Source organism: Lutjanus erythropterus, chromosome 13, assembly GCF_056507025.1.
Source record: "Lutjanus erythropterus isolate fLutEry1 chromosome 13, fLutEry1.hap2, whole genome shotgun sequence".
Taxonomy (NCBI): Eukaryota; Metazoa; Chordata; class Actinopteri; order Lutjaniformes; family Lutjanidae; genus Lutjanus; species Lutjanus erythropterus.
The window spans coordinates 5,847,268-5,872,404 of NC_139329.1; the positions used below are offsets into that span (position 1 = coordinate 5,847,268).

The 25,137-nt window shown below is 37.9% G+C and overlaps 1 protein-coding gene across 1 annotated transcript in view; it reads right to left on the reverse strand.

Annotated features, from left to right (window-relative positions):
• Positions 1 to 451: 451 nt before the first annotated feature.
• The window catches only part of nrn1la (neuritin 1-like a), a 116,195-nt gene continuing 91,509 nt past the window's right edge, over positions 452 to 25,137 (reverse strand). The window contains exon 3 of the mRNA XM_084734451.1: positions 452 to 931. Coding sequence (XP_084590577.1) covers positions 634 to 931 — 298 coding nt within the window. The 3' untranslated portion in view covers positions 452 to 633. The remainder of the gene's footprint in view (positions 932 to 25,137) is intronic.

Consider the following 25,137-nt stretch of genomic DNA (forward strand, 5'->3'; position numbering starts at 1 on the left):
AAAGAGAAATGAAAGGTTAGCCAATTATAGACTTACTGCAGCACTTCACATCCACTGAGACAAACTGCAGGGTAGGTAGCAAGCCAGGTATATAAGATTTACATAATTATCACCTGCTCCACATTCCAAAGCTGATAAATGAATGTGTTTAACTAGTTGTGGCATCTGGCCTCTTCATCACTTAGTTTTCAGGTTTGTCATGTAGAACGTTATTGTTTCTCTTATTACACTCATGAAGACAGACTCCTCCAGGAACCATCATATACGAGCTCTTACTAGCTAAATTTAGGGGTGTAGGGGATAAAGCCAGATGACACTTGCTGCCGTATGCATCTGTTTAACTATGTATGTGTTTGCAGGCCTGTTTGTACCGTGGATGTGTATCTCTGTATAAATTTTGTGAGTGTTTCCAACAGAGAGACTAATTAAAAGGCAGAGAATATGCATGAAACGGCACACGCAGTTTAAAGATACGTTATCAAAAAGACTGCCAGGCCTCTGAACATGCACTTTAGAAATATTCAACCCCTGGCAGAGCAGAGGAAAAAAAACAGTGGAAAGTCGATGGACTTGTGGAAGAAAAAATACACAAAGTTTATATCTATTCACACTAGTCCCATTTCTTTTGGGTAGTTATATCCAAAACAACAGCAGCAGCACAGGAGACAGTAGCATGAGAGGGTGGAGGCAGCCTGCCAGATGATCAGCGCGTCCTCTTAGAGACTCCTGGTTGATCTCCTCCTGGTTGGCCGAGCCATGTGGGGACACTGAGGCTACCGGGTGGTTGTTGCGGTTGGAGCACATGTCATACAGGTTTCCGGAGAACTGCATCTTCTTGGATTCCTGGCGGAGAGATTCCCAGACAGCTGCCGCTTCCTCTGGACAGCCGGCCATCGCCACGTTGGCACAGTCATGGAACTCGTCCCACGACCTGAAGAACAGAAGAGGAGTAGGAGGGGACAGATGAAGAGACATTAGGACACCTTTAGATGTGACTTGGGACTCAAAACACCAAAAGCCAAAACCAAATGAGTAAAAAGTTTTTAGTGAGTAAAAACAGCAGTTTGCATTGGAAAATTGTAGATTTTGCTGCAGTTAGATCATCAGGAAAATATAACAATTCGGGAGGGTTCATCAACAACAACAAGAACTCAGAACTCAGAACTCAGAACTCCGACACAGCTGAAAGCAATTGTGAAATGGTAAAGTAATGCAGATACCTGAGAGCACAAACTGCAGCAGAGGAGAGAAACTACATTTCAAAACATAAAGATTCTGTTAGAAGCTACAAAAGTACTGGGAGCTGAACATGAAGAGACTTTAAGAAACGTTTTCTTCTCTGCTCTCGTGCACACACTCGCTTCTTTGAGGGGAAAAAGGAGGCTCATCACGGGTTGGCGACACATCACTGTCCATTATCTGTCTCTGTGGAAGCTTGGCACTGCCCCTAGAGGCCTGTAGCACTTCCATTGTACGACTGGATATGCAGCGTTTTCTTTTTGCATTTGTTTTTCCTATTTGCAGCGCATTTCTGTATTTGCAGCGTTTTCCTTTTGCATTTGTTTTCCTATATGCAGTGCGCTTCTGTATTTGCAGCGCCTTTCTGTATATGCCACGCATTTGGCCTCACTCCAGAGTGGGTCCATCTCGGCCATGGCTTCAGCTCAGAGCGCTGAAAGTGATCATGGATATGCAATTTGGTGTGGTAAAATGTGGCACCAGAGAAAAGGGCCAACTAGGGCACTAACTTCTGGTGGGCACTGACCGCTCTTAAAGGAAAAATTAATAAAATTAAAAATTAACTGTTGGGTGCCCCTCCTCCCCTACTCATTTTCTGCCTTGATGTAACAAATGAATGAATAAATAAGGAAAAATATACTTTGTACCTCTGCTCCTCCCAGTTTTTTAATTTCTCCTTGCCTGTGTGAGAAATGCACATCAAAGACACTCCACTTGTTTTGACTGTTTGTGCTACCTGTTCAGATGTACCACTGAGCACTGGACTGGGTGACTGAAGGAAACAAGGAGAAGTGAGGGAGAAACTATTTTCACATTTATTTCATGATGAAGTGGTCCAGCCTTCTAGTGTGCAAGGACATAAATGGACAAAAGAGGAGGAGGAAAAGAGCCCAATACAGAGGAATACTGTACATTAAAATGTTGTTTTGTGTGCAGATGTTTCATTTGTAGTACACTGCTAGCAAAGCAGCAATAAAACTACAATAGCAGCTTTTCCTGACCAATGTCAGTACATTTTATAATTTACACCTGCCCTGAGGGCATGTGTAGGCTGATTTAGATGTTGTCCCCTGACACCCAACTGTAATAACATTGGTGGTCACCTAACTAAGAGTAAGAGACTATATTTTCAGTTTAGTTTTTATGTACTTATCACAGACATACTTAACAAAATTATGCTTAAGTATACTGGACTTATACTGAAATGTATATACTTGTATTTAATGTTTTGATCAATATATCCTTGAGAAAAGTATGATTAAATTATATAAAGTTTAAATATACTTGGCTTGTAGTTGTGCTTACTTTTTTGACAGAGTATCCTATTTAAATACTTAAAACACACACACACACACACACACACACACACACACACACACACACACACACATTGGCTTCTTTGAGGTAGTATTCTAACATGTTTTACATACTACCTTATGTTTGTGTCCCTGGGGGTTGATTTTGGAAATGCTCCTGTGTGACACAAATTCTAATATCAAGCCTGTTTAAAGACTGTGTTCATACTGTTTGTTGCATTTGTTTTGAGACTAGATTTGTCATTGTTATGCGTCTTACATGGTATGCAATACAATACCTGTTTGGTAAAAAATTGTGATTTATAATGGAAATGATGTTCTTAATTCTTATTCTTGTGAATTTGTATGTATAGTCCTCTGATGGTGTACATATGAGTTCACTTCACGTCTACTTAAATCACAGTTAAAGCTATATTTCAAGTATAAAACAATAACACATAAATAGTACAAAGTACAAAAATAATATATAAATTGTGAACTATAAGTGTAATGTTAAGTTCACTTACAGAAAACTTACATGTACAGTTACAGTATAAAAACTATTAAACTTGTAGTTTAGTAAGAGTATACATGAAAGTGTACATAAAATAAAAAGTGATCTATAAGTATGTAACCACTAGAGTATAACTATAAGTTCACTTGAAGTATAGTTCAAAAAACAACAAAAAATAAAACTTAGATGTAAATTAGGTGGGTACTTAAGATTTACTATTCTCACTATTAAAGTATACTTAAAGTATACTTTCATAAACTAGAAAGTGAACTACTATTACATAACTAGTAAACTAAAAGTGTATACAAGTTGAGTTGTGGCATAAACCTCTTGTGAAATATACTTTTATAAACTAAAAAATGAGCTATAAGTATATAACCAGTAAATTAACAGTGTAGTACAAAGTAAAACTTAGATGTAAACTATTTGTGTACTTGAAGTTTACTACTCTTATACTTCAAGTATACTTTTATAAACTAAAAAGTGAGCTATAAATATGTAACTACTAGAGTATAACTAGCAGTTCATTTGTAGTATAGTTCACAGTATAGTTAAAGTAAAAAAAAACAACAACTTAAACTAGTTGTGTACTTAAAGTTTACGACTCACACTACTTTCAATAAACTAGAAAGTGGACTGTTACATAACTAGTAAACTAAAAGTGTATATGAGTTTAGTTGTGGTATGCTTTGAAGTATAATTTTACAAACTAAAACATGAGCTTTAAGTATATAACTAGTAAATTAACAGTATACTTAAAAGTCTACTTGTAGTTAAGTTCACAGTATAGTTGAAGTACAAAATAAAACTTACCACTCTTACACTTCATGTATATTTTATAACCTAAAAAGTGTGCCAATTTCATCTTAAGAGCAATTAAAGTAGTACACTTACAAATACACCACTGATACATTGATAGTAGTATACCTACTACATAAAGTGTTCTAATCAGGTCTTTTGTCCAATACTACTGGACAAAAATAGCAGCGTACACACCAACCTTGTGCATGGAGTGTGTCTGTATTGTTCACAGTTGACTATTCAGTTCACCGACTGAATACACAACTGTACAACATCTAAAATTCACAGCTTAAATACGAAGCACCCGAGCCAATAATCTCCTTTAGACATGTAATTATCTTGACTAATGTATGCTCACATGATTGAACTAATGAAGATCTGAATAGACAGCTCTGAAAATAACAGTGACAGTGAAGCATTAGTCTGTTCACTGAGAAAATCAAATTCAATCTATTTGTTTGCCCCCCTGACTTCTTTTTGCAGTTGCCAAGAGACCATCTGCTGATCTCCAGTGCTCCGAGAGCAAAGGTCGCCCTGTGGGTTCGACTGAAACGTGGAAAACCCTTCATTAGTTCAGGGAGTGGAAAAGCTGTTATGAACTGGGTGTTTGTTGAATCACTGCTGTGTTATATCTATCAGAAGCAGGCAGAACTGTATGCTCACTATGTAATACAATGGGGCAAGATTCCCGCGTCAGCAGCAGACGAACCTTCGAAAAGAGAGAAGTTTGATGTCAGCAATAACATTTACATTAAATTGGTGTGCTAGCTTGCACTGCACTGTAAAAAAAATGAGCCTGAGTCAAAGTCTTATGTTTTGAAATAAACAAAAGTTTTACCAACCTATAATCTTTGGTTGAGACAATGAATGTTTCTTCTTTAGATGAACTTGAATCTTTGTGTTTTAGAAAATAAATAATAACCATTATTTACTTTCACTTCTATGAGTTTACTCAGTAATGTTTTTTTAAAAATAAAATTTTTGGTGGGTTTCTGAAACTCAAAGATTCAAGTTTATCTGAAGAAGAAAAGTAAATTATCTCAAGAAAAGATCAGTAGTTGGTAAAATAGTTGAGCTCAGAACTCAAAAATCTCTTGTATAAATTGACATTAACTTGAAAGTTTTGAGTTTTCTGAACATTTTTTGTTTTTACAGTGTACATCTCTCCATAGTCCAAGGGTGGCCAATTATTTTTCATAGGGGGCCACATGAGAAATTGTTCAGGCTGCCGTGGGCCAAAACACAACAGTAATACAAGGTTCTGACTGTGGCCGAATCTCTATGATGGAAGCAGTCAGAGGTGTTCTATATAGGGCACACCGGCACATACGAGCTAGTGGCTGGCTAACACAGTCATGCTCTGTTTGTCACTCTATCCAAATTCTCATGTGATGAATTGTAGGGTAATTCTTTTTATTGTGAACTTTAAGTGTTGCAGTATTCCATGCATGGATACAGGTTGTAATGAAAGTAGCAGCAACAGTAGAAGAAGAACAATGTAAACAACACTGCAGCACTGAGAGAAAAAGGATACACTTCATTATCATTACCAATGAACACAGCCCTGACCCCTTTCAGAATAAAAGCTTGATAACAATTTAACGTTAAGCAAAATGATGTTGACTGTCTTAGTGGGTGGGGGGGGTGACATGCAGCAAATGGGTCACAGTACATGGGATGAACGCTCTACCAACTGAGCTATGGGAGCACCTCGAGTTAGTTATTTTTAATTGCAATATTTCCAAGTGCTTATTGTGGCCTTGTGGGCCACATGGAACCTTCCAGTGGGTCTGATCCAGTCTGCTCTACTCTGTCTGTCTTACTAATCTAACTGGGCAGCGCATCTCTTGGTCTCTCTGTGTCTGAGTGTCTGCCAGCCACTTCTGGGCCTGTGACTTTTTGCTTTACTGCTTTTCTTTTTTTAAGCAAAATACAACTTTTTTTTTTATTAATTTTTTAAAAATCACATTTAATAAATGCCAACTGTGTTTATAAATTGCAGGTTGCAGAGGATAGCAGTGGGGATCAGTCCAGACAATATAGGCTATGATTTTTTAGATTTATTTCAGTGTGAGCTGCAGAGTTTTGGAGATACTGGCTGTAGGGATGTCTGCCTTCTCTCAGACACAATGGGACTATAACTGGCTTGTGGTGCTCAAATTAACGAAAAAAAAGAAAGAAAAGTTCAAAATCAAGTTACTGTTGATGAAAATCCAACTTTTCCTGATTTTGCTGATTCATAATAAAAGCTTTTAGACAACAAAAGAGCAGGGGAACATTTTATTGGAAAAAACGTTCATCCACTCAGATACTCAACTAAAGACGAGCACTTCATCAGTAAATATACACCTTCAAGCAGGTCCAGACGCTGCTGCGCTGGACTGATGCGCAGACACACAAAAACCAGGTCATGCCAAGCAGCACGTATATGAAAAAGGAGCAAAAACGTCTCAGAAGGTATCAACGTAGCAAAAACCATCATTGCCTCTGGGGTGAAAATAGCGTGTCCACCCAGGTATCATGTTTATAGCACTGCCAATCAGAGCTGCAGCTTATAAATACCTCGACTACTGCAGAGTGGTTTGACCCATGAGTAAATGCTTACTTCGCCTTGACAAAATCCAGATGTTAGTGAGTGTAAGTGGGGTTTTTTTTGTCTGGGAGAGTTTGCTACCCCAGCAAAGAAACACTGACCATCTCAGTTTTGTGTCAGTCCAATCAGCCAATCAGTCTCATGTCCCATGATGAGCCACCAGAAGAGGAGGGACTTCACCTCTCTATGATGATCTAGTCTCTCAGACTCGTACAAGATGGAAACCAATGGATTGACACTGACTATTGATGAAATATTGAATGTAAAATGTTGGATCCACTCTTAATAATTATTAAAGATCAACTATTCAGCCAGGCCATAGTATTAAAAGTAAGTCACTCATTCTTGAGAATCGGGACAAAACCGTTTTATGAGGGAGTTTTGATTTTTACTCTTCCATTATGCTGGAAAATATATTTTAAAAGATCAAACTCTATTAAACCTTGTAATGTGAAAACCTCCTAGTGATGACATTTTTTATTAAATGTAAATCTAACGTCAACTCCATCAGACAGAAAATCTGACAGAGCTGATGTCTTACAGAGTTACATTTTTCATTACTAATCAAATTACACATTTTAAACATTAATTCATATTTAGCTTTGATTTAGAAGGGCTAGAAGCACATCTGACAGAAATATTACTTCATGAATTTGTTGAAAAATCAGAAGCTTGAGCAGCATTCCTGCCTTTTTTCAAATAAAAAGTGAGACTGGAGCTTTGAATATAGCTGACATGCTGAGTTCATGTAAATCTGGGACACAACTTTAGAGCACCAACGATTTCATCAAAAAAATATGTTTTAAAAGAAAGATGAATGTAATATCACTTTTTTTTACACCTCTGTGATCAGTAGGTATTGTTAGATTTAGATTTTGAAGACTGTAACACATTTTTAATTAGCAAATTTAGAATTTAAAAAAATTAAAGAAGACCAAAACATTTAATAAATTCTATATATTTCGTACACCTGAATCCTTAAACAATAAATTCTCATCAAATATTGTAATTATAGTGTTGCTATTCTCAGGAATGGATGATATTACCTTTGAAAATGTACGATATTCTGAAGACTGGACTAATTACCAGACAGCAGAGCCAATGAATATTCAATATTTAATCATATGTTGTGCCTGGTTCTGTTTTGTGTAACTGTTCTTATTGTTAGACCAACAGATGGAGCAAAGTGTTTTAAAGGAGGGGTGGGTTGCAGTGGGGGCCCTGGGGTGTCAGGTGTGACTGTGGCAAATGGTTTATATGGCTGACATGTCAGGTAGGAGGGCCCTTTAGCAGAATTTTGCTGAGGGCCTGAGGGAGGTCAAGACCGGCTCTGGAAGCAAAATAGGCTTTTGAAACACTTTCTTAGACCTGACAAGAGTACAAATAAGGGGAAGAAATACAGAAAAATAGTAAAGAAGAGCAGGGAAGGATGATGAAGGGGAGACAGGAGGCTCTCTTGGATATACACATCTTTTTTTAAGAGAAAAACTTCATTCCAGTAACCTTCAAGCTGCACATCCAAAGCCGAGTCTTTCTGACTGTAACTGGCTGCTAATTCTTTCTCTCATCATGAATGTGTTGGCAAAGTTGTCTCTGAGGAAATACTGGCTGAATGTTAGATAGAAGGAGGGTGGGTTGGGGGGGGGGGGCTGCTGGAGAAAGCAGAAGCAGATGGTTCTGTTCAAAATTTGTCTGACATTAAACAATTAAAGCACTTAAAGACAAAACAACATAAAAGTCTATATAACCAACACCACACAGGACAGGATGCCACTTTCCCCACTTTCTTTACAGAGGGGCTTTGAACGCATCATCCCGATGCACCAGGGGTTTTCAAAGTTCCCTCGAACAAAGCTTGGAAAAAGGTGCCCCTTGCTTGGTTTCATTCAAATCCTTGATGTCTGCAGAGTCCTGATTATTCATTAAATGTAACTGCAGTGAAAGCTTTACTGTCATTTTGCCAAAAAAAATCCTGACTGTGACACATTCCTGATATCTCTTGACTCAAATTTACAGCTGTGAGGCTGCCTGGCATTATTTTCCTGCTTGTAACTAATATTCAACTTCTCGTCAGAGTTCAGATTCCTCATTTTACCCAAAAATGTCAGGACTGTTACTTTAAAGCTCAAATTATTTGAAGAGGGATATTATAAGGAACTTATCAATAGTCAGTGGATTACTTGCAGTAGATCCAACACATCCTCATACCTTAATGCCAGAATAGGTTGATTGTACTCCCAAAACAACATATATTATCAGTGGAGATTACCGGCTTACAAGACCTTAACTACGCTACATAAGTCATGTGACATGACACATAACTCATGTGGTTACTTTATGTTGTTGCAGTTTGGTTACATATGGTTGTATGGAAATGCAAGCAAACACAGTTTCCTTCTTTGCTGTCACAAACTGCACACAAAAATGATTTTACATCCATCTTTCCCCATTCATTCAATGAATTTTGTGACACAGCGAGGAAGACACTCATGAACACACCCAGATTCAGTTTTACAAAATCCAGAGTTCAGAATTAACTAAGTACAAATACTTAATTACGTACAAATACTTAGCTACTAAACTTAAATAGATTTGTTTTTCTGACATTTTCAAAAAAAAGCCTCATTACTTGAGTTTTAATGCAAGATGAAAAACAACGTAAAAAGACCTAACGAGACGAAAACAACTCAACAAGACGTGACAACACTAAAATGTTGTGATAGGCATAACAAGATGAAAACTGCATAAAAAGACCTAATAAGATGAAAGTGATGTAACAGGATGTAACAAGATGAAAACGATGTAAAAAAAAATGTAACAAGACTAAGACAACATAACAAGATGTAATAAGATGCAGTTTGGTTAGGTTTGGGCACAAAAACTACTTGGTCACATTTAGGAAAAGATCATGTTTTGGGTTAAAATAACAGTTTGGTTACGCCACATGATGGAAGTGACGTGGTTGGATGTCATATCCGTAGCGAATTTTCAAGTTAATTTGAAGTTGTAAGTTAAATAACACTATAGTTACTATTTGTTCCACACAAAACATGAACCCTGGCCTCCTTGGTAAATGTTCTTTGCTTGTTTGAGCCATCAATCCAACCAACTCCTTGAAATCCATACTTTCTTGCTCCTTGTACTTCTCCTGTCATCTTTACTACGTCCACTAGTGGGCACTGCTTAAATATAAACAGACATCGTTTGGAATAAGCTGCTTGCACTTAATGACCAACATGCATGATTTTCTGGTCAGGATCAGGTGCTAGATCGATCAGCAGACTAAGCAATGCACTGCTGTGGACGCCTAAAGAAAGGTTCACCTACAAAAAACATCAATATCACATTAAGTGTATGTTATATTTAAAATATGTTCACCACTTTACCTTGCCATCAGACAGCTCTTTCTGACGGGAATCTTCAAAGCCACCAGACTCCTATGAAAAAGTCCATAATTTTACCAGAACAGGGGAGGTGCTGGTCTACCTGTCATGGTTTTGGATTTTGTTGGTTATTTCCTGTTTTATTTTGGTAGTTTCTGATCCTCCCTCATGTGTTTTGGTTTTACTTCCTGTCTTTGTCTGTTTTCCAGTCCTTTGTGATCACTAATTATTTTCACCTGTCTTTGCCTGCCCTCACCTGTGTCTTGTTTTCCTCCCCCTCCCTAGTGTATTTAATCCTGTGTCTTGTCCTCCTTAGTTGTTGGTTCATACTCGTCTTTTCTCGTCGCTTGTCAGTGTTTTCTTCATGTTCCTTTTTCCTCTTCCTCATGTTTTTTTGTTTCTCCCTTGAATGGATTTTTGTTTTTTTTTTCCCCTGCCTGGATTTAGGACTCCCCTGCTTCATTCATGTAAGCTTTTTTGGGTCTTTGGTTAATTAAATATCTTTTGAACTCTCCCCTCTGCCTCCTGTTGTCTGCATTTGGGTCCTCCTCCTAGTTGAACTGTAACACTACCACTGCTTCAGTCAGTTGGTTGGTTTGTTTGTTTTTGGAGTCTGGTTGAGTGAGAGACTGCGATATTTGGCTTATAAAATGGCAGTTTCCTATGGGAAAAGGCTGTGTAAAGCAATAATAAATGTATTGTGAGTTTGTCATGCCACAGAAACATATTATTAATAGGGGTGTATATCTCACTGACTGAGATGATTTGGTCAATTATATGTATTTCAATGTTCAACGATATGAAACAGCCAGTGATTCAGTACGATACGATTCAGCCCTGTCATGATACAATATAAGACAATGCAATGTGTGAATGTTTACATTTTGATTCTATTAATGCTATTTGTGTAGGGTACTATTAGTACAAAAAAGTTACTTTTATTGAATCCAGTGATAGTAGAGACAGAGAGGAGACATTACAGTGGTGTTAACATCTTATTATGAGTCTCATGTGTAAATGAGATACTGTAGCCTAAATGAGAATCTGTGAACAAACTTTAAAACTGTTTAAAATATAAGTATTTTTGCAGTACGATGATCTGCTGCTCTGTTTCATTTGAATAGTGCTGCGATTTTGATTGAATTTGACTGTGTAGAGGAAGTGGGGTGTGGAGGAACAGTGATGCTCTATGTTACCTGCTCTCACAGTGACATGTCGTCTCTGTGGGTCAGACTCGTGTCTCTGTACTCTGCTGTCAGACACGTTTTGCGTAAATCATTTGCAGCAGTGTTTCTCATCTTTCTTATAAAACCCAAACTTATTCTATACTTGCACGTTAAGTTTGGCAGTGCGACCTCTGTTCTTTCACTGTCTGTTCTGAGGAAATGAAGAGAAATGCAGGTACTGCAACAGTGCAGGCAGAGGCAGGACAAGAGAGAAAACAGAGGAAAGTTACAGCAGCAGGTCACTGACGCCAAAAATGGAACTTATGTACGTCTGAATGAGAGCAATGTCAATTTTTCCAATTCACATTCAGCTTCTTACCGATACAGGCCGTCTGAATCGATGCACACACAGCTTACACATTAAAGCCAGATGCATTGGATGCATGAGTGAATCGTTACACCTCTAGTTGTTAAACATCAGTACACAAATCATCAAGTATCTACAATTAAAACTGAAAAAACATAAGCAGTTTTCTGTGCTCTGAAATGCTGGGGGGGGGGGGGCGCATGTCCAGTATCTCACATGTCAAACACCACTATGACCTGAAAGATGTGTGACTACTAGTGGCTTTACTTGACTTGTACGGACATGTTTGAGCCACCACAGTCAGAGGACCGTGACCTACACGGGTATCAACCTGGTTTCTCTCAATCTGCAAGACAGTGGTCATTTTTGGCTAAAATACATTTTGCTGCTCCCTCTGTCCACAGCAGTACATTTCTTAGCTTCCATGCTGGTACTCCTCTCTGCTTCTCCAAAATGGGGTCGTGCCAAACACTATCTACTGACGATTGGTACCTCATAAACCCCACTTCAAACAATCTATTGAACCATGTATGCTTTATGTCTTTCCATAACCCAGCAAAAGTCAGCTTCGGACAGCGGTTGTTGGAACTCTGCTGCAACAAAATAAATCCAGTCTTCAATTCAGTGTGTGATCTCAAAGGACAGGTACACAGGAGAGACAAAGATCTAGTGTACTGTGGGGCGAGTCCAGCAGCCTCTCAATGGAGCAGTTTTGATTTATCACTGTAGTTGGTGAGGGATTGATTACCAGAATCTAATCCAGACAAATAAGATAAATCATGATGGGACGCTCTCTCTTGTTGCAGCCCTGCATTGTGATGCCCTGAAGGCTTATATCACCAGTAATATAGCAAAGTATAGCTGTAATTCTCACCTAAACTGAACTCCCAAATCATAACTCTTACAAAATCCCTTCAAGAAGAAACAAGTGACGACATGTTCTCTTTTGGAGGACTTTTCTTATCTGAAATGTATGTCATTCTGAGGACATTTGCTGCTGATCAGAAGTACAGAAATGAAAGCGCACTCACATACACACATTTCTACCTCCCTCTGAAAGATTCCAGTGCACATTTTCCCACTTTGCTGTCACAAATTGTACACAAAAATAACTTTACACCCATCTTCAGCCACTTATTCAGTGAATTTTGTGACTGCCACACAGCGAGGAAGACACACTCAAACACACACCCAGATTCAGCTACATAAGATCCAGAGATGGGAAATACCTAAATACAAATATGTAGTTACTAAACTTAAGTCATTTTTTCAGGTATCTGTGCTTTTCTACAGTATTTCTTTTTACTTTTACCCCCTACGCTTTAACCCAAATATCCATACTTTCTACCCTTGTGAAGACAGGTTCATTACTTAAGTTTTAAAATAGCGTAAGAAGGACTGACAAAACTGAAACAACATAACAAGATGTAATAAAACATAACAAAACATAACAAGAGAAAAACAATGTAACAAGACATAAGCTGTAACAAGACAAGAACAGCATAAAAAAAACCTAACGACAAAAATGACATAACAAGATGTAAGAAGAATTAAACAGCGTGACAAGAAATAAAAACATGCAACAAGACGAAAACTGCATAAAAAGACCTAACAAGATGAAAACAACATAACAAGACTTAACAAAACAAAAATGACAAACGATATAACAAGATGAAAACGACTAAAAGAGGTAACAAGAAGAAGAAGAAGATTTAAAAGGTATAACCAGGGACGGAAGTAACTAATTACAAATATTCAAATTACTGTAATTAAGTAGTGTTTTGGAGTACTTGTACTTTTATGAGTAGATTTTCAAGTCTGTATTTTTACTGGTACTTAAGTATGCATTTAAATATTTAATATCCTTACTTACTTTTAAAATCATAATAGAGTACTGAGTACAGTTTGAATTAATAGCCAAACTTTTCATCTGCAGTTTTGTAGCCAATAAGGTGATCTGATTGCAAATGGACCAATGAAAGCAATGACATATTAATAAAAAATAAAACAGTGCAGCAGCAGTTTTGGAGTCAGACTCACAAAAACTGTAATGATCCCAAGGGGAAATTGTTAGCATTACAGGATTTATATTGATTAATCATTAAGAATTTAGCCAATTAATATATATATTAATCAATATTTAACCAACAGTAAAGAATTGGCAACAATTGTATCTCATTTAACATTGTTTTGTCTGGTAGAGTCATTTGTTCAGTGAGGAAACTTAATCTTAAAAAATGACCCAAAAGAAACTGAAAATGAGAAGAAAAGAAAAACAAGTTTTGCAACCATGGAAACACGAGTGTGACCACTGAGCAACAGAACAGGAGCTGGGAGTAATTTAGACATTAAACATCACTGGTTAAAAAGTAACTAATAGACTCACTTTTACTCAAGTATTTTTCTAAGACCAGTAATTTTATTTGTAATTGAGTAATATTTTAGTCATGTAACAGTGCTTGTACTTGACTACAGATTTTCAGTACTCTTTCCACCACTGGATATAACAAGGCAAATACGATATAACAAGAAAAATGACGTAATGACACAAAGTGACATAACAATGCATACCAAGATGAAAATTACATGAAAGAAGTAACAGGATGTAATGAGACAAATACTGTGGAGAGAAGGTGAGGTTCAGTTAGCTCTGCACAGAAACTGCTGGTAGAAATGTCCTCGTGGAGGCTACTTTTACACTTTTATACTCTGAATACATTTCAGAGCCTGTACTTTTTCACTTTTACTTGCGTAAAGAAGTTGAATCTGTTCTACTTTTACCAGTCTTTTTTACTCAAGTATCTGTAGTTCCACTTGAGTACAAAATGTGTGTATTTTTGCCACCTCTGATAAAATCTGCTACCATCGCTGCTGCAGGGCAGGCCTCCCTTGACTCTGCTTGTATGTGTGTGTGTGTGTGTGTGTGTGTGTGTGTGTGTGTGTGTAAATGTGTGTGTTTGGCCTGTGTCCAGAGCTTAAACACTCCAGTGGTCCACCTCTGACAGAACACCACTGAAGGAGGACGGCTGCTTACCTGCTGCTATGGGAGGAGCAGCTGATGGAGGGGAGGGGGGGTGGTGCTGTGGGGTGCCAGCATCTGGCTATCATCTGTGTGCTTCAGTGTGTGTGTGTGTGTGTGTGTGTGTTTGCGTGTGTGAGAAAGTGTGTCTATGAGACAGCATGAGAGATGACAAAGTCGGAAAGAGAAAGAGGTGGCGTCAGGCACAGTGGTGCAGAGTTTTTGGTGTGTGAGATTGTGTGTGTCTTCCTGTGTGTGTGTGTTTGTGTGGACGTAGGTGTGCGGATCTTTGCTCAAGTCACAGGTGGTGCAGAGACAGCAGAAACACATTGAGGACACTGACAGACAACCAGCTGCTTTCTCAATAATAAAACCTCCTGAGAGCGTATCTGTTCTGCAACTAACATGCTGCTGCTGACATCTGAAAACCTCCAAACCCCTGTTCTGGGTTTATTTTTCACTGTTTTTTTTTTTCCACTTGAAATCAACGTGCACAGCAATATGGTCATCTGGGTGTTCATGGCTCTGTGGCACAGGGTACATTTACTGACATATGGGGCAATTTTTAATACATTTATCTAAACAAAGTTGTTGCAGGAAATCGGAGAAGGTAACAGAGTGCAAGTGAGGGGAGCAGAGGGCGGTGAAACACAGCAGAGCAGAACATTAGGGAACTATTAGGGAACACAAGGAACAAAGAGGTACACTATGTTTAACTCCAGTGACACTGTCTGCTCTGTGTACATCTGAGACTAATGAATTAGAGCAGAGTTTTTCAGTTTGAGGTCAAGTCTCTACATGGAGTCACTTGGTATATAAATGCAGGATGTTGGCACAGTCTTATGTGAAATTTATTTGATAAGCTGATAACAACTTGTGTGTCCTTAACTTAGTAAATATTGGATCTCTGTCTGTCGGGACTCCCTGAATTATTTAGGACCACTGTGGTCACTGGAATTCGGGCCCTTAAAATGCTGCCAGGAAACGAAGAACAACACTTGATTCAAGTATGACAGGATACTCTAAAGAGAAGAGAAATACAGTAAAGCAGATAACACTGGGTAAATCAAGGGGAAAAGTAGAGTACAATATTCCTTAAATTAGATTATTAAATTACAGTACATTAAAAGTGCATATTCAAGTAAAACTGAGAACAATAAATCAACACTCGATTAAGATAATGAGCTGCAGAGTGCACCAAAGTTGAGAGTAGACTGCTTCTCTTTGAAAGCATCAGCAGAGTCATAGTTACCACTGGTGGACTCAAGAAGGGGAGCAAAGGGGGCAACTGACCCTTCACTAAGCCCCGCCCTCCTTAGTTACTGTTGATAAGCCTGCCAAACTTTCCATTCTTGCACTGCATGCAGTTTACAGTGATAATGGTGGCAGATATGACATCGAAATTGGGAGTAACTGTTGAAACTAGGGTTGCCAACTGTCCCATATTATCTCATACGAGACCTCAAATGTTCCGTATGTTGACTGTTAACTCTTGTAAATACAGCACTCTACAGATCCTAGATCAGATAAAACGGCAGTGGCAGATCATATGCCAATCACACTGCCTGTCAGCCAGTCACTGGCCCCCTCACATGCATCAGTTGTATACAGCGCATTTGCACCAAATCCTGCAAAAAAAAAAAAAAAAAAATCACTTTCTGAAAGCTAATTGCCCAGCGCACATAGACGCACAACACCTGCAAGCACATCTGCAATCAGCTGTCAGTGGAAATTGAGTCTATTGTTATGAAGATCTACAGTCACTTCTCAGTATCTTTCTTTCTTTTATTGTTCTGTTTTCTTTTCTGTTCTGCGTCATGTTTGCACACGATGGCTCCCCCTTTATCCAGCTGTTGATCGTCTGCTCCAGAGCTGGCCAGCTCTGACGTCATACTTAAGGTCGCTCGGGGAGACCTGTCCTGTAGCCCTGAGGAGGATTTTTGAGGATGAAGAAAAAACTGCAGCTGTTGAGATTTACCTGTGCTGTTTTCATAATGTGGGGTGTATTTTTGACCAACTCATTAAAAAAACTGGAGGAAACAAAGCTCTGCACCACAGATGTGTACAAGGAAGTCAGAAAGTTCAAAATGAAGATGCTTCAGCGGAAACAGGACAGCTTTTTTTGGATACCGGATCAAGCAGCTGATTTTTTGCTTTCTTTGAGGTTTATGAGGTTACATAATAATACAGTAAAAATTAAAGGGAATATACACATTTTCTGTATTTCCAGTTGAATGAAAATATGAATATACACTGTATTCACACATCATGCTCACACCACCATGGCACCATGCACCTGTCCCTTATTTAGTAGTGAGAAAGTTGGCAACCCTAGTTGAAACACAAGGTCTCTGAATCCTTTGAGATGTAAACAAAAGCAGCTTCTCATTCCTAGCTGATGACGGTGGATTTTGACGACTAAAATAATGACTCACAAGCAAATTTTATAAGTGCAGCTGGCTGATGTAAGCTACTGCTAACTCCTTGATTCAGCCGAAAAGTCCATTTTAATGTTCCATCTGAGTTTTAAAACAAGAACGCTGTTAAAGTGTAAATGTAGTTACCTGACAGCTGTGCACATGATAAAATGTTAATGCTCAAAGACTGAGGCTAATGCTAGCTTAAGTCTCAGCAAACATTGATTTGATGGTGCAAGATGGCAGGTAGATGACAGAAATATGCTCATTAATGTGGGAAAAGGAAGCGCAGGGACTAGATTAGTGCAGCAGACTTGGAGACAGGTCACTCAGCCAGACGAGCTGGACTGCGATCACGGAAGATAGCCAGGATAGGAGCTAAGCTAATCTGGCTTAGACCATCAGCCCACTTCCTCCTTTTTAAACCACCACATAACAAATGCAGATGCAGTGGTATCTAACAAGTTTGGCTGGAGGTAAAGTTACTGTAGCTAGTAAGCTAGAGTTAGTTAGCTGGACATGCTTGTGTGTAGCTAATGTTTGCAGCTCAAATTACAGCAGATGAAGACGGAATTTAATACATTCACCACATGTGATCTTGTGTTTCATGTTTTTGAGAGACTACAGAAAAGACGTCACTGTCCAGACTCATGAAAAGCTGAGTATCGCCCTCCTCAGATCCTCCTGCACACCACGTCAACATATAGGTAAATGGAAAGCTTGTCAGCTCTAGTTACGGTTGCTAACATATGATTGGACAGTTGCTGTTAAAGGTGGGGCTTAGCGAAGGGTCAATTGGTCCCCCTAGTGCCCTCAGATAAAACTTCATAAGGTGCCCTGTAGAGCACTTGTGGAAAGAGTACTGAAAATATGTACTCAAGTACAAGTACTGCTGCACTGCTAAAATATTACACAGTATTCATCACAAAAACTACTCAGAGTATTAGTTAATTTTCACCGTTGGTGTTACAGTCACCTCGCCAAACTAGGGTTGCAAAGTTTGTGCATTTTCCTGAACCAATACTTGAAAACTAACACATTAACAATCAATTAATCATTAATAATTTATAAACTACTCACTTTCAGTTTTTTTCTTTTCTTTCTTTTTTTTTTGTCATTTTAAGTCTGCATTTAGTCCAATGAGGTGCAATTACTGCCATGACTATTGATAAAATATCCATGAATACATTTTTAATTTGTTGTTGAGCATCTTTACTCCAAATGTGTCCTACCGAAGCATTTCATTTTGTTTTTCGTCCATATGTCTTTATTTTCATTGGTCTGTTTGCAATCAGATCACCTGATTGGTTACTAAAATGCAGATGAAAGGTTTGGATATTAAGTCAAATTGTACTCAGTACTCAACTATGACTTTAGAAGTAACTAAGAAGATTACATCTTGTAATGCATACTTAAGTATGAGTAAAAGTACAGACTTGAAAATCTACAAGTACCCAAAAAAACTACTAAATTATAAGAATTTGAATATTTGTAATTAGTTACTTCCACCCCTGCTGTAGAGTAGCCCAGTGTTCAAGACAACATGATAATGTACCCTCTAGGTGCCTTTTCAGTGGACAAGACATGAGACATGAGAATGTGTCCTCTAAAGTGCCCTTCCAGTGACAGTGATAAAGTACATTAGAATTTCAGACCACAGATGGTGCCCTTTTTATTTTTTTCGCCCCGTCCCCCTGACAGCCTGAGTCCGCCACTGATAGCTACCATTGAGAACAAGTGGGTTTTAGCAACCTGTTACCACGTGAAACTCTGAAGAAAGTCTGACATTTTGAGAAATATGCTTCCTCACTTCCTTGTCAAGAGAAGATTGATACCATCCCCAAGTCATGAATAACATGAATATGAAGCTGGAGCCAGCAGCAGCTTAGCTTAAAGGGTAAGGCCCTGATCACACAGAGTGCAGTTTTTGCAGTGAGTCTTTTTTTTTTTTTTTTGGTTTTCTTTAGTCAGTAAGCATTTTGTGCATTGCTGAGTACTTTGCATTTTAGATGTTCTGAGAATTTCGCATTTTTGCAGGAGTGCAGTACTTGACATTTTAGGTTAAGTTGTTTTCATTCAATTTTTCTGCCAGGCACCAGTGTGTGTCCGTGTGTGTGGGTGACTGATGGCCTTGGAGCTTGTCCACAGCTAATCTTGCATACTGCTTGACCGATTAGTTAATTTTTTTTGTGCATGTTCATGACTATCTATTGAAGGATCTCTATGACTCACAATTTTTGAAAAAAACTTTTTTTTATGACTCAAAGCAGTGACAGCCATGGCCACAGGCATCATGTTTTCAGGTCATCCCATTCTTGTGAACCAGGTATCTCAAAAACGCCAGAAGGAGATTTCTTCAAATTTGACACAAACAACGATTTGAACTGAAATGAACCGATTAGATTTTGGTCGTGAAAGGTCAAAGTTCACTGTAACCTCCATCCCACCCTCATGACTGGATATTAGCTGCCAGTGTTTGTTCAAGACAAGACGCTTCCATGGACACCTCTCGCTGTCATCACATCTGAAACCACGCCCATAACTGCCACTAGTCCCTCCTAGGATGCTGATTGGCTGCACCACTTTTGCTGTGGACACAAACCGACTAACTTGAAGCCTGGCAAGATGGATTCTTGTGTGATCTCTTGATCTCATAAACCAAGCTGCCTCGTAAGGTAAGCAGCTAAGAACAATAATATAAAACATACAACATAATGCTATGCTTTTTGTCTTTGATTGTACTGTAACTTTAACCTTTATATCCACTAATACATGCCTAATCAGCCAGCAGGGTTTTTTTTGTCAAGGCCTTTGACACAACCTTTGACCCCACATCCTGCCAAACAATGGGATGTCCCTGTTTGATCTGACAGTGATGAAGGCTCGCTGCTTGCTGTAGGATGTCTGGGTCAATTGTGGTTCTCTAAAACAGTCCTACTCAGACACTGGGTCTCTGGGTTACATGAGATTTTATTTAGGTCATCAAATAAGTAAAATACTACGAAGAAATTCTGCAAATTAAAGATTTATACCTGCAGTACAACTTTTATAAAGCATTAAAATTAGTATATTATTTTACTAATGAAAGGAAAAAACAAGTTAATTCCTCTTAAATGCACTTATTTTGTCTCATTTGTGAAGGTGGCACTGTAAAACAAAAAAGTTGAGAAAATTCAAAATTTTAAGGCAACTTCAATAAATTATGAGCCCAACTCAGACTTTTCAATTTTCAAAAAGTTTTACCAACAAATAATAACTTGTATGTTGAGATAATTAACTTTTCTTCTTTAGATAAAATTGACTCTTTTAGTTTTAGAAACCCTCCCCAAATATTGTTTTTTAAAGATTTCTGAGGAAACACATTGAAGTGAAAGTGAATAATGGTCAATAATTTAGTATTTTCAATTAAAACCATTTAATTTCAAGCACCCAAATAATGACAAATCAGGTGCAGAGTTCACTGTGAAAAAAAACAAAATACAATTTTTCTGAGTTTCTAAATGTCAAAGATTCAAGTTCTTCTTTTCTTTCTTTCTTTCTTTCTTTCTTTCTTTCTTTCTTTCTTTCTTTCTTTCTTTTTTACATATTTTGATTGGCTTCTGTGGAACATACAGAACACCCACTGAACAAAACAAAAAGAAAACAATGAAGAAGAAAGAGGAAAAGGAATAATAAAAGACAGGCAGTTGTTGTCTAAAATTTTTATTTATTTTTTTTTTTAAATAAAATAAATTAAACGAAAGATTTAAAGGTCTGCAAAACTTTTTTTGTTTATTTCAAAGAGTTTGAGTTCGGCTCGGAACTCACAAACTTTTTGCACTAAGTTGCCTTGAAATTTTGAGTTGTCTCAACTTTTTTTTAAAGTTTTGTTTTCATAATGAGAGGTAATAAAAACAATGTTAACTCAGACTAAATGCACTAATTTCTCAAAAATAAAGTATGTAATATGCGTCAAGATAATATAAGATGATTCAGAAATGGCAGTAAAAATGATCAGGGACTTTAATTTATGTCCAAATTAACTCTTTCCAAGATTTATTGATAAGGCCTGTTGTGAACTGGGTTGTAATGGTTTGTCATTTTTAAAAAATGGGTCCCCCGAATAAAAAAGTCTGGGAAAAACTGCTCTAAATGACCGTGAGAATAATGTATTAAAAGTATTAGTTTTTGATAGCCACAAGCTAGGCTCACCATCACTATGGAAACACAACGGCAGCTACAGGAGCACTGTGTTTGTGTGTTAGATCATGGGTGCAGGTTGGGTCATGATGCTTATATTCACAGTTTGAGGTGCGGATTTGACCCAGAGATAATTTCAGGTAACCGGTGGGTTCTGGTCCTCAGCTTTACGGGTATGTGCAAGGAGCTACACAAAACTGAACCATGCAGGACTCTGCTGTACCCACTACATCAGCCAGGTTTTTATCATCTTTCATATTAGAGCTGAAAATAATACAACATGGATGTAGAAGCGATTTTGTCTGAAACATCAGTTATGTGGGTTTCTTTTCACATCGTGCAGAAACCTCAGAAAACATTGTGACTATTCTGTCCAAGGTTGATCTACTAAAAGGTTAAAAACAACCCCGTCGCAGCCTCTAAGCTCCAGTGAGATGCAAGAAGCAAAGAAATGAAAAGAATTCAGCTATTCCTGAGGAAGAGTTTGGCAAAGCTTTTATATTAAAATCATCACACACACTTTTGCTGCAGTGGCCTTCATCAGGGTTACCGGGTTGACGTGCTTCAAGAAGGCTTCCTTCACCTTGTTGAAGAGAAAAAAATTTCTTTCTGTTTTCCACTCACACAAGACTTGATCTATATTTTGCAGCTGCAGTGTTTCAGCAGTAAAGAGCTGAGCAGTAAATGACTATTTTTATACAGTTTAAACACCCGATTTCATGTGGAATCTGCGAGCAGAAAAGGCTTCCACAGATCTATAATCCCACTTTCTTGTGTGACAGCTTTTTTGTCAAATAAGAAAAGGGAAGAACTGAAACTTTTCCTCCTTGCCCCTGTAAATCATTTTTAAATCTACACGACAACCAGAAAGAGACGCAGAACTTGGGAATATTATGGGCGCCTTTGTTTGGCGGCACATGAAATCCTAACTGCTGCATCCTAAATGAGCTGAAAGTGACTTCAAACCGAGGCAGGAATAAGGACAGAGACGCTGCAGTGAGATGCAATGAAAGCATGAATGGCCTTATCTAAATCTGTAGAGGATAAAAATATAGAGGCAAATCGAAAGACTGCTTTGAAAGAAGACTTAGGGGAGGGTAAGTGGGGGGAGGGGGTCTGCTGAGGGGAGGGATGCAGAGATTTGTTTGTGTCACTGATTAGATTAACTTTGTTGTTCATTAAGTTTAATCAAGGTATCAAGGTAATTTATTATTAATATACAACACAGCCCAACACAGAAAACAAAGTTGTGATAATGTGGTGTTTTCAATGTTTGAAAAGTGCTTGGTTTTTGGATAAAGTGCTTGAAACTGCTTGAAATTGTAATCAGATTACTTTCATAATAGATTGCTGCCTGACTGAATTAGTTAGTTAACTTTTTAGACAAAGAATCAAACAAATCAGATATTTGCTGAGGCAGATAGGCTCATAGGAATTTAATGATTAATTATCAACAAATTAATTGCCAATAAGAATTTAACGGATTAAACATGTATTAATTGATACTTAATCAGTAGTCTGGAAATGGCATTTGTTGTGCCTCATTGACATTGTTTTGTCTGGCAGAGCTGTTCATTGGATAAAGAAACTTAAAATTAAACTTAAAATAAGAAAAAAGAGAGAAAAGAAAATGAGAAAAATGTGTTTTTATATCTTATTAAGTAGTAATGATTCATCAACTGATCAGTCATTAGTTACAGACAGGTGAGACATTTTGACTCCTGTCACAAAACATAATTTTGGTTGATAATAGCACAATAACATCTGATTTAGTGTGATGAAGAGGTGAAATAATCATTTTGTATATAAATGTCATTTATCGCAGCTGTACGGTGCTGGAAAAGAGAGAAAACTCTTGGAAAAGTGCTTGAATTTGATTTTGCAAAAGGTGTACAAACACTGAAATTGTGATTTTAGTTAACATGTGCAAATCTAATTTTGAGGGCCTCAGAACAGACAAATTATTGGGGACCCCAGGCTGGGAACCAGTGACATATAACATATATACAGATAATTCAATTCAGGATATAATAGGATAAAATATCCAACAAAATAAAAACAAAATAGTATATACAGTTATTTGTTTCTATACAAAAATATCTATGGCACGTATTATAATGCCAGTTGGTGAAAGATTTTTTCTAATCTGCTTTTTGTCATAAAATAGAACTAAATAACATAAAAATAAATATAACTTGAAGAAATTATTTTGGGGGCACACTTTAGAGTCTGGGTCCCGAAGACTTTGTCTGTTCTGATGTCATCAAAATTAGATTTGCACATGTTAACTAAAATCACAATCTATACAAAAGTTTGTATACACAACTACAGAAAACTATTTAAAAAGATATATTTTTTGTGCTTAATTAAAAAATAGTAATTGACTTAGTAGGCTGCACCTCTGTGACCCCTCCAGCTCTGTGATAATGAATCATTATTGCCCTTTTGGGAGGATGAGTGTGTTTATATCTCAGCTGTTAAAAGAAAAAAAAATGTTAAGCTGATGCTGAAAAGAGACGGTTACCAAAGATAAAGGTTCTAAGAATGAAATGGATGGATGTTTACTTTATACAGTCAAGCTTTGTACTGAATCGCCTATTCTTTTGATATGTGTGTGTGTGTGTGTGTGTGTGTGCGTATGTGTGTGGGTGTGTGGGTGTGTGTGTGTGTGTGTGTGTGTGTGTGTGTGTGTGTGGGCTGGCTCAGCTTGCCTACGTGGTATGGAGTGAAAAAAAAGTTAGTTATTGTTCAAAATATGAATAAATATTATCACAGTACCAAAACTATTTAGAAAATTAACATTTTTAAAGTGTATGCCATCTGAAATTGAAAAACATTTAAATTGTCTGGATGTAACCTTCAGGCAACATATTTCACTGTAGAACAGCCTACAGGAATGAATGTGAGTATTTCAATAATCTATCAAACCAACTGTCTTCAAAACAAGACAGAGTCACACTGCCATCACTTGCTGTGTTGCTACCATCTGTGGCTCACTGCTTACGAGTTAAAATAAAACAGTTGCATTGCATTTACACTCTATCTTATACTGTTTGAACAGTATAGAAACCTAAATACACAACACCAAAAAACTCACGATGGGAATCCATAATGGTACGGTGTTACTTCAAGGCAACATTTGCATTTTAACAGTTTTCTTCAACTTAATAATCAAAGAAAGTATTAAAAATTAAACTCTACTATTAATGTGAATCCAATCACATATTTTCAGACCATTTTTTGGTGAGAGATGATGGAGCTGAACCATGTGAAGAAGGCTGCAAAAAATGACCTCCAGAGTCATGTGACAATTAAAAACACTGGTATTAGTTTACTTGGTGTCCTGCCACTTTCTTAAAATATTGCACCATAATTGAGGATCTATTGTGTGAGTGACAAGGGACAAAAATGAGTATGTTACCTAGAGGCAACACTGTGCCATACAATGATATAGACATATACACTGTGAATCTTTTGAATTTGCACCTGGGTAAAATGGTGATGATAATATGGTCGACATCTTCACATCAAACTCTGGGAAAAATTGGGAAAAATTGTCCATCAACTATGACTGTGTTTGTGCATGAAGCATCATCGGTGTAAACACAGAGTCCTCCTCCCCTCGTCCTGCTGGTCAGTGGAGCAGGTCTCTCTCAGATGTGGGTTTCCCGTTACTTGGTCAGCCTCATTTTGTCCGTTTCACTTCCCTTGCCGGACACTGGCCAGGAGCAGCCTCAAGTCCAAGCTGGGCTAGCTGGGTCCTTCCTCAGAGCCATGTCCACTAATTGGAAGATTGGCAGTTCGATCCCCGGCTCCCTCGAGTCTGCATCTCGATTTATCCCTGGGCAAGATACTGAACCCCAAATTGCCCCCGAAGGCATAGCCCAGTGTATAGGTGTGAGTGAATGGTTAGATTCAGAGCAGAGGTACCTTGCACTGCAGCATCTGCCATTAGTGTGTGGCTGTGTGAATGAGATGTGTCATACAGTTCTCTGAGTGGTCATAAGTCTAGAAAAGTGCTCTCCTCCTCTCCTCCTGGGGTGGTCCACGGCGGTGCATCCAGCTGATCTGAATGGGTGGTTGAAAAGTGCCTTGTGCATCGATGATCATCTCAAGATCTGCTGCTCTTTAATCCAAACATCACACTTCCTTTTTCAATTCCAA